Source organism: Mercenaria mercenaria, chromosome 8 (genome assembly GCF_021730395.1).
Source record: "Mercenaria mercenaria strain notata chromosome 8, MADL_Memer_1, whole genome shotgun sequence".
Taxonomy (NCBI): Eukaryota; Metazoa; Mollusca; class Bivalvia; order Venerida; family Veneridae; genus Mercenaria; species Mercenaria mercenaria.
The window spans coordinates 16,297,483-16,310,971 of record NC_069368.1 but is presented as its reverse complement, the minus strand read 5'-3'; the positions used below and the strand labels follow the sequence as shown (position 1 = coordinate 16,310,971).

At 36.7% G+C, this 13,489-nt stretch overlaps 2 protein-coding genes across 2 annotated transcripts; both read left to right on the top strand.

Annotated features, from left to right (window-relative positions):
* Positions 1 to 1,301: 1,301 nt before the first annotated feature.
* Positions 1,302 to 3,979, top strand: LOC123565845 (uncharacterized). The gene is made up of 2 exons (XM_045359621.2): positions 1,302 to 1,593; positions 3,297 to 3,979. Exons 1-2 carry the CDS (start codon positions 1,372 to 1,374, stop codon positions 3,417 to 3,419), a joined length of 345 nt encoding a protein of 114 aa, XP_045215556.2. The 5' UTR covers positions 1,302 to 1,371; the 3' UTR covers positions 3,420 to 3,979.
* Positions 3,980 to 8,170: 4,191 nt separating this feature from the next.
* LOC123522981 (uncharacterized) lies at positions 8,171 to 13,231 on the top strand. Its single transcript, XM_045300540.2, has 2 exons — positions 8,171 to 8,523; positions 11,752 to 13,231. Exons 1-2 carry the CDS (start codon positions 8,281 to 8,283, stop codon positions 11,860 to 11,862), a joined length of 354 nt encoding a protein of 117 aa, XP_045156475.2. The 5' UTR covers positions 8,171 to 8,280; the 3' UTR covers positions 11,863 to 13,231.
* The last annotated feature ends 258 nt before the right edge of the window (positions 13,232 to 13,489 follow it).

Here is a 13,489-nt window from a genome sequence, read left to right as displayed (position 1 = left end):
AGAAACATTAATACTATAAAATGCTTTATTCATATCTGCCCGAATACTTAATTATAGAAACCTTATCTTACAGAAACATTATTCTGCGAGAAAAAAAAACAACATATAAAATGCTTTAAGTACTGAATTATAATAAAAAATACATGAATGAGCAAAACCATGAAAGATAATTTACAAATAAACATAACAGTTCACATCTGACCCAATGCGTAATTATTGAAATATTGTCTTATAGAAATGTTATTTTGCAGAAAAAAATTAATAATAACTAATAGTAAATTCTTACATAAAATACCAAGAAGAGTTTATGTGTCTTTTCCTTTTTTTATTATAAATCCACAAATGATAATAATAAAGTAAAACAACACAAGTAAAGTCTACAAGAAGAGTGACTTTACCGAGGAAAAGACACGCTTTTAAACTCGACGTACTGCTGCAGGCTCAACGATAAAAGGGTGCTTGAAGGGTTTCCGCTCATTAAAGATAAGATAAATTATGGTCAAACATTGCGGTCAAGTTTTATCACCATAAAAGGCATCATAAAGATTTTACCAAAGATATGAATTTTACCAAGGATATAGTTATAGCCTACAGGTCTAAAATGTTTTTGATACAAAAATATTTTAAAACTTGCAAACTTTATAAAAGAACGATATTTAAAAAAATAACTGCATAATTTACCGCATAAAACATATACAACTATTTTTAATCATTTTAAAACAAATTATTAGACCGTTGTTAAACACTTATGTCACTGCATGACAGTTGTATGTACTCTGCATGTCGTCTTGACTTAAGGTGATACGTTAGGATCCCTTCGTGAAACGAAAATGGGCTAGACAAATTGCGACGTTTTAACCACGTCATTTTGACAAAAAAAAAAAGCTAGAGATATGTAACAAATCTTGTGCGGGCTTCTCATGATGCTTAAGACATGTATTAAGTTCAAAGGCATTTTAATTACCAATTTTAGAGAGAAAAAAAAAACAGTTTAAAGAATGCAAGACTTTAGTGACTTGGACGCGAACGCGGACAGACTTCAAAACATATTTTATGTGAATCTTCTCATGAACTTTTGGGTTGATGTTTCTTTCAAACTCCCTGCGCAGACGTCTCATTTAATAGTTAAAGTTTAATAAATGTTTTTCCAGGCTTTTGTACAATACACATTTAACAAATACGATGTACATTGCATGTCTTTAATACCTGCATGTATTTTGTCCTGATTACTGATCCGTAGGAACTACCTAATGGATATTGATCTATATATAACACTGATTAAGGTAGTATACGGATTTCTGACCTGCTGCATAAACGTACCATATTCAGGAGGAACAGTTGTACAATAAAATCGGACACTTAAAGACAAAAATGGAAGAGGCTAAGGCAATCATTAAAGAAAAAATCAGTAGCAAGAAAGTGATGGTATTTTCTAAACCTTATTGCCCATACTGTAAAATGGCAAAAGGTGTGTTGAAGAAGTATGTAGGGAAGGAATTAAATAATGGAAATTACGAGGTATGGGAGATAGACAGAGCACCTAATTGTTATCAGTTACAACAGGCATTGAAGAAAATGACGGGAGCACAATCGGTAAGACTTTTTTCAGACAGATCCGCTCACTGATACACAAACGACTAAAATATCACACGCAATTCAATGGGTTACACACTAAATTATAAGTTGCATCTTTGGTTGTTTCATAACCGTATTTGTATGCAGACAAACCTGCACTATACCTGATCTCCAAACAAAGGCCACGAAAATTAACAATGTTCCTGTCAATTTATTTTTAGCTCGACTATTCGGAGAAAAAGTAGAGCTAATCTACTCACCACGGCATCGGCGTCGCACCTTGGTTAAACCTTTCGTACCAGTCCACATTTTGACAAAGTCTTTTGAGATAAAGCTTTGAAACTTTCAACACTTGTTTACCATCACCATGGCCAGTTATAGGCAAAAACACACACCTCCATCAGGGATTTTGGCTGAATTATGGCCCCTTTTGACTTAGAAATCATGGTTAAGTTTTTCGTACCAGTTCATAATTTGACAAAGTCTTTTGAGATAAAGCTTTGAAACTTTCAACACTTGTTTACCATCACCATGTCCAGTTATAGGCAAGAGTACATAACTCCGTCAAGGATTTTGGCTGAATTATGGCCCCTTTCGACTTAGAAATCATGGTTAAGTTTTTCGTACCAGTTCATATTTTGACAAAGTCTTTTGAGATAAAGCTTTGAAACTTTCAACACTTGTTTACCATCACCATGTACAGTTATAGGCAAGAGCACATAACTCCATCAAGGATTTTGGCTGAATTATGGCCCCTTTCGACTTAGAAATCATGGTTAAGTTTTTCGTACCAGTTCATATTTTGACAAAGTCTTTTGAGATAAAGCTTTTTTGACTTAGAAATCTGGGTTAAGTTTTTCGTACCAGTTCATATTTTGACAAAAACTTTGTAGATAAAGCTTTGAAACTTTCAACACCTGTTTACCATCACCATGTCCAGTTATGGGCAAGAGTACATAACTTCATCAAGGATTTTGGCTGAATTATGGCCCCTTTTGACTTAGAAATCTTGGTTAAGTTTTCGTACCAGTTGATATTTTGTGTAAAGTGTTTGACATATGGCTTTGAAACTTTTATCACTTGTTCAGTATAATACTATTAATAGTCTCTATCTGTAGGAAAGAGTACATAACTCTGTCATATATTTTGGCTGAATTATTGCCCTTTTTGGACTTGGAAATTGGTTCTGATTTCAAACAAGTCCACGTTTTGTCAAAACTATTTGACATATGGCTTTTAAACTTTGAACACTTGTTTATCATCATGATTTCCATCTGTAGGCAAGAGTACATAACTCTGACAACTATTTAGGCTGAATAATGGCCCTTTTTGGACTTTGAAATTGGTTCACACATTGCTATTAGTGCAAGACTTATCGAAATCCACAAATACAAGAACATTATTTGTCTGATGTATTTTTTTCTTTTGTCTGAATACCTGTAGAAATATTTTGACCCCATTCTTCAATCAATTCTTCGAATAGTCGAGCACGCTGTCATCCGACAGCTCTTGTTTATAAAAAAGTGTTCTTTTTTCATTTCCTTGCAGGCGGTTTTGTTGTATTCTCTACGTTTAATGTTTTATGAAATACTAAAGTTATTAAAACTAATTTGGCACTTGGTCTAACATAGATCACATACTGCTGTATGTATAATTTCAGCTTAAGTTGTAGAATTTGACAAATCCAGTGACGATTCAAGATTAACATCTTAAATTGACAGGTACCCCGCGTGTTCATCAACGGAAGATGTATCGGTGGTGGAACAGAAACGCAAGATCTGGAAAAACGTGGACAGCTTGCCAAAATGCTCAGGTCAACAGAACAAACACAGCTTAAAATGTGAAACTGTCGGTTTTTATATGTGAATACCTCCTGCATATAATGTTTGAAATTTCATGTAAAAATACATTTTATACAAAAAGAAAAAAATGTGATTGATAACTGACCAGCAATTAAAAAGGTCCATATCTATGTATATGAATACTCTCGTATATCAGATGTCAAAATAATGACACCAGAAGTACGTCTCGGCTATAGGTTCGTCTCGGCACTAGGTTCGCCGCGAAAGTAGGTTAGTCTTGGGACTACGTCAAACATCAAGAGGATGAGAATGGTCAGTTCTCTCTGTTAACAATACTATTTATTCTACGTTGTACATCCTTTCATATCATGATTTACATTTGTAGTTAAAATGCTTCTTTAAATATCCTATTTTTTTCCAGTTAAAGTGTTTATATACATGTACATATATTTATCTAGTTCTTGAAATGTTGAGACTTTGCTCGAAATTCGTTTAGATGAAAGAGAAATAAGCGGACTTCAACGCAGCAACGTAGTTCTTATTATTTAATTTTGTATCATTTGTTTACAATAAATAAATTGTCTAACAGTTTTCAATAAAAAGAGCGTTTTTCCTCCATTTAAGTGAAGCAAACGTGTCCCTATGGTAAATGGGCGCGTAATTCAGACTCGAGAATACTCTCCCCTTTTACTTCGACCTCCTGGCCATAAAACAACTAGAGCTAAATAGAGATAAATACCCCCTGACACCACTTAGATACAGGGAAACTAAAATGTAATGAGCAGTGTTGTATACTTTGCATGTCGTCGTGACCAGGTGAACAGCTAACGCTAGTTTTATGAAAATCATTCCAGTAGTAATTAAGAAGATTAGAAGCAAAGACAAATTTAATCTACTAGTATCTTTGACTGCCAAGTGTGACATTAACCTTTGACCTAATGACGGGGGTTATGCAACATGCATATCGTGTTGAAGTAGTAAACAACTGAGGTTTATTATATGAAATTCATTCTAGTGGTTTAGAAGATATGGCGTGGGAACAAATTTATAAAGCTATTTGACGTTTGACCTCAAAATATGACCTTGACCTTAGACCTAGCTACCGTGTACTGCGCTCCGCATGGTAAACAATTGATGCTAGTTTTATGAAAATGTTCCAAGTGGTTTATAGAATATAAAGCAAAACAAAGTTAAGCTCTTTGACCTCTGACCTCCAAGTGTGACACAGACATTGATCTAGTGACATTGGTTGTGCGCACTGCACATCGTCTTGATAAGGTTAGCAATGATGCTAGTTTTATGAAAATCGTCCCGGAGGTTAAGCAGATATGGAGTAGAAACAACAAACGGACGGACCAACGAACGGCCATAATTTGTATCTGGGTGCATAATAATGACCATTACAGACCACAGACAATTGAGCCTTGAATACCATAAGCGATTCATTCTCCTGGTATTAATAAGAACTTATCATTTTTTTTTGTCCCAAAGTAATCCTGATAATAAATAAAACGTGCCGTCTGCATTTTAATACAGATGGATCAAAGTGACATTGACCTACTGGCTCAAAGGACAATGTGGGTCATACTGTGACCACATTCATTGTATGAAGACAGACAACTGAAGGTTAAAATGGTCAGATCAAGCAATCTACAGGGACAAAAGAATATACCCCATGGCTTAAGCACCAAGAGGGAGGCTATAATACAATTGTTCAAGGAGTTATGATATTTTTTTTTCTGTTTAACATTTCCTTGCATTGCCACCTACCATTGTACTAAGTAAGGTTAAATTCCCTTCTGATTTTACCAAGTGACATACTTTTTGACTTTAGATATCAAATTGTTAACGAGGACATTGTGATGAGGGACATGCCTGCTAAAAAAGAAGAATTGTTTATAATTTCATTCTGATTAATTGTCCGTATCTTCTTAATATTTTAGCCAAAAATGATCTACAATAACACAATACCTAGTATTTTCATCTACTTACTCATCTTTGTTTAAAACTAATGAAACTCTGTGTGTGTACCTAAGTCATTCTACTGAAAAGCACCTTGATCATTTGACCTTGCATCATATCAGCCCAAGTTCACTGGTGAACAACCTTAAAGCAGATCATTAAAAGTTATTTAAAGTATGTTCTATATTTTGCTGAGACAACTTAAAATACGTGTTAACATTAAAACAAACCCCATGATACTAGTACATCCCTTGTTTTAAACGGAATTAAGGTGGCTGGCCTCAATGGTCATTAATGCGTTAGTAATTAGAATCCGGATTCCGGGTAAATCGCTTCAGTATCGTCATCAAATTTAGACTGTAGAATCAATATGAAGTCCTTTTCCAACTTAATTCAAATGGGGGCACTCATTCCCTTATAGGGGCCACACGCGCTCAAATTAGGAATGTTTTTAAACGAGTTCTTCTCCTGAACTGCTTGATATACCTTCATCGAACCTAGTCTGTAGCATCACTGTAAGCTCTCTTCCAGTTTTGATGAAACAATATCGCTTACTGCTAGAGCTATTTGCTGGCTGCGAAAGAGAATTACAGCCTGTATGTGGAGAGCGTTACATGTTCTCTTGCAGTCACAGACCCGAAGTCGATTATATGTGGACAACATTGTCATACTTTCTGTCTGCGAAACAGACTTGAATCCTGTATGTTGACAGCATTGTCCTACTTACTGGCTGCGGAACAGACTTGCAGCCTGTGTGTGGACGACATTGTCCTACTTTCAGTCACACCCTGAAGTCGTATATATGTAGACGACATTGCCGTACTTGTTGACTATGAAACAGACTTGAATCCAGTATATGGACGGCATTGTCCTACTTCTTGTTCCTGACAACGGAACACATGCAGCCTGTATGTGGATGACGTTGTCCTACTTGCAGTCACAGGCCCGAGGTCAAATATATTACGTTGTACTTGCTGGCGACGGCATTGCCCTTCTTACTGACTGCGGAACAGTCTTGCAGCCTGTGTGTGGATGACATTGTCCTAGTTGCAGTCACAGACTTGTAATTCTATATATGTGAATGACATTGCTGTACTTGCTGACTGCGAAACAGACTAGAATCCAGTATGCGGATGGCATTATCCTACTTGAAGGCACAGACTTGATGTCGAAAATACATGGACTACATTGTCGCACTTGGTGAGTGCCAAACAGACTTGAATCCTTAAAGTGGTCGGCATTATCCTACTTCCTGACCTAGGAACAGCAGTTTTATGTGGACGACATTGTCCTCTTGCAGTCACAATCTGAAATCGTTTATATGTGGACAATATTGACAACTTGCTGACTGCGAAACAGACTTGATTCCTGTACATGAATGGCATTGTCTTACTTCCTGACTGTGGAACAGACTTGCAGTCTGTATGTGGACGTCGTTGTCCTACTTGCAGTCGCAGATCTGAAGTCGTATTGACATTATTGTCGCACTTGCTGACTACAAAATGACTTGAATCCTGTATGTGGACGGCATTGTCCTACTTCCTGGCTGTGGAATAGATATGCAGTCTGTATGTGGACGGCGTTGTCCTCTAGCAGTCACACACCTGAAGTCGTATATTTGGGACAAAATTGTCGTACTTGCTGACTGTGAAGCAGATTTGAATCATGTATGTGGACAGCACTGTCCAACTTGCTTACTGCGAAACAGACTTGCAGTCTGTATGTGACTGACATTGTTTTACTTGCTGTCTTCGAAACAGACATGAAGCCGTTTGCAAATGACAGTGTTTTAATTGCTGACAGCGGAATAGACTGTAAGTTTGTACTGCGAAACAGACTGCTACTTGCTGACTTTGGAACAGACTTGCAGCCTATACGAGGACGACTTTGTCCTACTTGCTGACTTCGGAAGGCACTTTCTGTCTATATGTGGACTGCTGACTGCGGAACACACCTGCAGCCTGTGTATGTGGACGATCTTGCCCTACATGCAAAGTACAAAACACTTGCAGCCTGACTACGAAACAATTTTGCAGGCAGTCTTTTTGTGGACGATATTGCCCTACTTCCTAACTGTGACACAGACTTGCAACCTGCATATGAATGGCAGTGTTATTCATGCTGACTGTGGAACACAGTTGAAACTTGTATGCGGACGAAATCGACTCAAAGATTTGATAGGTAGCCTTAATTCCTGGTATAGTGAAACAAAGCAAGAAAAAGTCAGATTGAACACTTAGAACCAGAAATTTGTAAGGAATAAACTGTTGTTATGTAGTTAACATCTGGATATGAAATACATCGGGCCAATTTAAGATGTGTGGATTCTGAAGGCCTTCACACGTACCTTAAACACTCCAAATGAACGCATATCCAGACGGAAACTGGAGACCTAGTACATGCAAACCATGCACTTTTTACCTCTAGCCAAGAAAAAAGTATGCATAATTACTACAAGGATTAGCAGTTTGAAAAGAAAACTAAATCAAGATCAAAGGGGAAAGTGTGACATTTTGTTGTGGTGAAATTTGTTAACAAACAGATGATTTTTTGGGAAAAAAGCCAAATACCATAGAATTTCAAAAGGTAAAATATGGCGAAAAGGCTGGCTCTGCCAACCATATATATGCGTCGAAGTATGAGAAAAATATCTAAAATTATGAGAAAACAATTTCAGGACTGCAAAGCATGTAACACAGATATAGCTTACTTTTCATTTGCATTAACATAGCATAACATCACTCTATGAATTGTGTAAAGATGTACGCATAGCTACGCGCATATTGATATTCCGTGACTCGTATTAAATAGACTTTAAAAGGAAGATTTCAAATTTAATCATTATTAGTTTCATACTTCCTTAATACTACACCTGTAATTATTGCTTTAACAGGTGGCAGTAGACTGGTGGCAGTTCGGATTCTTGGCCTGTACAGTAAACATGGACAGTATAAAAATGGCAAACGTAAAGGACATTATTAAGGCTAAAATCGCCGATAAGAAAGTGATGATATTTTCTAAGCCACACTGTCCATTTTGTCTAATGGCTAAGGAAGTGTTGGAGAAGTATGTGGGTAAGGGACAAATAATAGAACCTGAAGATTACGAGGTATGGGAAATCAATAAAGATTCCAACTACAGTCAGTTATGGGAGGAGTTGACGAATATGACTGGATCACGAACGGTAAGACTATAAGCTTAAGTTCTTTATTATTATGAGAAACTTCAAACCGAATTTCTGCACTATAGATTCATTCATTCCATTTTTTACAATTTTTCAAAACAAAAATGCATTTTGAATGCCGTTTGTGCATACAAGCACTTATGACATAATACTGTTACAAGAGATCACAGAGTGATCGTGGCGCCCACCATTGAGCCATTTTCGAATGTTCCAAATTTCAAGACTAGCTCAAAATCCTAAAGGTAGGTATCTATGTCAGAATCCAGGTCATCACATTCATTGGATCCAGTGGCCTCTAATACTAATTAGCAGTTTTGAATTCAAATATGGACAGAATATGGGATCTGAAACAACAAGTTTTGTATAACCAACCGTCTTATGGTCAGTTATCTTTAAACATTATTTTATTAGCCTCAATTGTATATACACACACAGGCTTAGATACATTGTACATGTATAGTTGTAATTTCCAAGTTTTTTTCATTTTTTTTATGCATAGTATTTATATAAAAATATGGAGCAAAAACTGACTGAAACTTTAAAACGTCACAGTATTGTATTTTGTAGCTTAATTTGTCTTATTTTAACTCACTGGGGTATTATAAATATATCTAGATCCCTTTTATTAAATTGATTAAATTTGGAATGACACACTGATTAAACTGTTAAAGCAGCTTCTGTCTATGCAAATAATGCATGTACAGTCAAACCTGTTTGTAAAGACCAACAATAGGAACAGCAAGAAGTGGCCTTTGTTGACAGGTGGTCTATATTATCAGGTTTAATAATAACCTATAATGATGGGAGTTAAAAATGGTGGCATTTGCAGACAGCAAGGCTGAGATATGTGAAAGGTCAAAGTTCCATTTCAGTGCACAAAACTATGCATGTTGTCTAAATTTCAAGGCTGTAGCTGCAGAAATATGAAAGTAGGTCACTAGATCAAGATCAAGGTCAACTCATGTGAAGGTTCATCTCGCCACTAAAAACTATGCATGTGGTCCAAATTTGAAGCCTGTAGCTTCAGAAATGTGAAAGAAGGTCTCTAGGTCACTGTCAAGGTCAAAGTTCTTTAAAGTTCACACACCTATGAATGTGAACTAGAATGTGTCTGTAGGAAACGGCGTGTGCCCCCCACTGGTATATTTGTCACAAACAAGGGGCAATAATTCAAAAGTTTGCAGTCATAAGGGGGTATAGCCTCAACAAATATTTTATTTAATGGATTCATTATTCAAAGCCATGTATACTTTTTGAGTTATGAGCATCACAAACAAAAAATCCATTACTTTGTCTATTTCAAGGGCTGTAACTGTATTCTAAGCGCTGAAATCCTAAGAATGCCAAGTTGGTAAGGTCTCATCATGATACAAACTCATGCAAGGTTTCATGAATTTACATCAAATACGTTTTAGCTAGACGCGTCACAAGGTGAAAATGTGCATTTTTGACTCATTCAGGGGCAATAAATCTAAAAATAGGGGGTGGAGCCAGACTAAAAATAGATGGTGCGCAAGTTCCTGTCATGATCAAGACTCATGCAAGGTTTCTTCAAGTTATATTAAATACTTTTTGAGCTAGGTGCGTCACAAGGTGAAAATGTGCATTTTTGACTATTTCAGGGGCAATAACTCTGAAAATAGAGGGCAGTACCAGTCTACAAATTGGAGATGCGCAAGTTCATGTCATGATAAAGACTCGTGCAAGGTTTCATCAAGTTATATTAAAAAATTTGAGCTAGGTGCGTCCATTTCGGTACACAAAACTGTGCATGTGGTCCATGCATGTGATCCAAATTTGAAGGCTGTAGCTTGAGAAATGTGAAAGTTTGTACTAGGTAAAAATCAAGGTCAAATTTCAATTTAGAACACAAAACTACGCAGGTGATCCAAATTTGAAGCCTGTAGCTTTAGAAATGTGAGAGTAGGTCACTAGGTCAATCTCAAGGTCAAAGTTCATTTCGGTACACAAAACTATGCAAGTGGTCCAAATTTGAAGGCTGTAGCTTGAGAAATGTGAAAGTAGGTCACTAGGTCAAATTTCATTTCGGAACACAAAACTATGCAAGTAGTCCAAATTTGAAGCTTGTAGCTTGAGAAATATGAAAGTAGGTCACTAGGTCAAAATTAAGGCCCAATTTCATTTCGGAACAAAAAACTATGCATGTGGTCCAAATTTGAAGCCTGTACCTTCAAAAATGTGAAAGTAGGTCACTATGTCAATGTCAAGGTCAAAGTTTATTTCGGTACACAAACCTATGCATGTGGTCCAAATTTGAAGGCTGTAGCTATAGAAATGTGAAAGAAGGTCACTAGGTCAAGATCAAGGTCAACTCATGTCAAGGTTCATCTAGCCACTCAAAACTATACATGTGGTCCAAATTTGAATGTTGTAGGTTATGGACAAGAAGATTTTTAAAGTTTTTCCCTAGATATAAGTCTATATAAACCATATGACCCCCGGGGCAGGGCCATATTTGACCCTAGGGGGTTAATTTGAACAAACTTGCTAAAGAACCACTAGATGATGCTACATTACACATATCTAAAATCTAGGCTTTATGGTTTTGGTCAAGAAGTTTTTCCCTATATAAGTCTATATAAACCATGTGACCCCCGGGGTGGGGCCATATTTGACCCTAGGGAAATAATTAGGACATTCTTAGTAGAGGACTGCTAGATGATGCTACAAACCAAATGTCAATGCCCTAGGCCTTGTGGTTTTGGACAAAAGGATTTTCAAACTTTTTCCCTATATAAATCTATGTAAATTATAAAAATAAACAAAGGGCCATAACTCAATCAAAAATTGTTGAACCAGTCTGATTTTCAGGGGGACACAACTAGGGTACCAATACATCATTCTGACAAAGTTTGGTCAAAATCCCCCCAGTAGTTTCTGAGGAGATGCGATAACGAGAAATTGTTAACGGAAGGACGGACGGAAGGACGACGGACCACGGACGCAGTGATTTGAATAGCCCATCATCTGATGATGGTGGGCTAATAAAGACCAATACCAAGGTAAATGCTTTGAAATATTCTGTTTTCAATTTCACCTACTAACAGGAAAATGAGACTACGACTTTTCCATCCTCCCCACCCCGCCCCGCGAGTGTGGTCTTAAATCTCATTGTAATTTCTTCCAGTTTGCTCAGCTTTGAGAAAAAGGGACAGATCGTGACTTGTACGGAATATATAGTAGATAACAAATATTATATATTGACAGGTACCACGTGTGTTCGTCAATGGTACATTTATCGGCGGGGGAACTGAAACTCGAGATCTGGATAGTAGCGGACAGCTAGTAGAAATGCTAAAGAAGAAAAAAACAGCATAAAAATACAGCTGAAGCAGTTTTAGACCATTCCTATAATTCCACAATATCTTAGTATCTACGAACAGCGGAAGTGTGAAATCCGGGAGAGTGCTATTAAACTAGGATATATTATTTTCATCCTATTAACATTTTATGATCATTTGCGATAATACTGTGTGTTCAATACATATATATAATCTTATAAAAGCATACTTGTGCGCCAAATCTGTTTTTGTTCATATTTTAGTAAACTAATATACTGTGGTACTACTGTCATGTATACAATTTACATCGAGCCAGTTAAGCTGGGCTCCAAATATGACATTTAACTTGGACCTAGCTACCGGGTACTGCACTTTGCACGTTGTCTTGTTAAAGGAAACAATTGGTGCTAGTTTTATGAAAATGTTCCAAGTGATTTATAAAATATAAAGCAAAACGAAGTTAAGCTCTTTGATCTCAAAGTGTGACATTGACCTTGATCTAGTGCTGAACATCGTCTTGATAAGGTTAGCAATGATGCTAGCTTGATGAAAATCGTCCCTGAGGTTAAGCAGATATGGATCAGAAACAACAAATGAACGGTCATAATTTGTATCTGGATAATATTGACCATTACAGACCACAGACAATTGAGCTTTGAATACTGTAAGCTGATTCATTCTCCTGGTGTTGGTGAGAACGTATCATTTTTTTTTGTCCCAAAGTCATCCTGATAATAAAACATGCCATCTCCATTTTAATACAGGTGGATCACTGTGACCTTGACCTACTTGCTCAAAGGACAAAATGGGTGACCACAATCAGTGTATGAGGACAGACAACTGAAGGTTAAAATGGTCAGATCAAGTAATCTGCGACGGCAAAAGAATATACCCCACGGCTTAAGCACCAAGAGAGAGGCTATAATACAATTGTTCAAGGAGTTATGATATTTTTCTGTTTAACAGTTCCTCACATTGCCACCAACCATTGTACTAAGTAAGGTTAAATTCCTTTCTGATTTTACCAAGTGACATACTTCTTGATTATAGATATCACATTGTTCACAACGACAATGTGATGAGGGACATGGCTGCTAAAAATTGCTAAGAATTGTTTATAATTTCATTCTGATTAATTGTCCGTATCTTCTTAATATTTTAACCATAAATGATCTATAGCAACACAATTCCTAATATTTTCATCTTTGTGTAAAACTAATGAAACTGTATGTGTGTCTAAGTCATTCTCCTGAAGAGCACCTTGACCATCTGACCTTGCATCAGCCCAAGTTTACTGGTGAACAACTTTAAAGCAGTTCACTATAAGTTATTTAAAAGTATGTTCTATATTTTGCTGAGACAGCTCAAAAATACGTGTACCATTAAAACAAACTTCATGATACTAGTATGTTGTTCAGAAAAAAAATCTATATTTCGCTCTGCTGGCCCCTAGAAACTTCACACACATTTCTCCACTGCCATGGGCTGATGAGCTAAAAAGTCGAAAAAGGAGCATAGTTTTGTAAAATTGCAAAACAGGGTTATGGAACCTGTACAATGCATGAAGTGCTCAAGAAGAGGTATTGTGACCTGTCATTGTCAGGCGTCCGTCTTCGTCCGTCGTCTGTCAACATTTGCCTTGTGAACACTCTAGAGGCCACAGT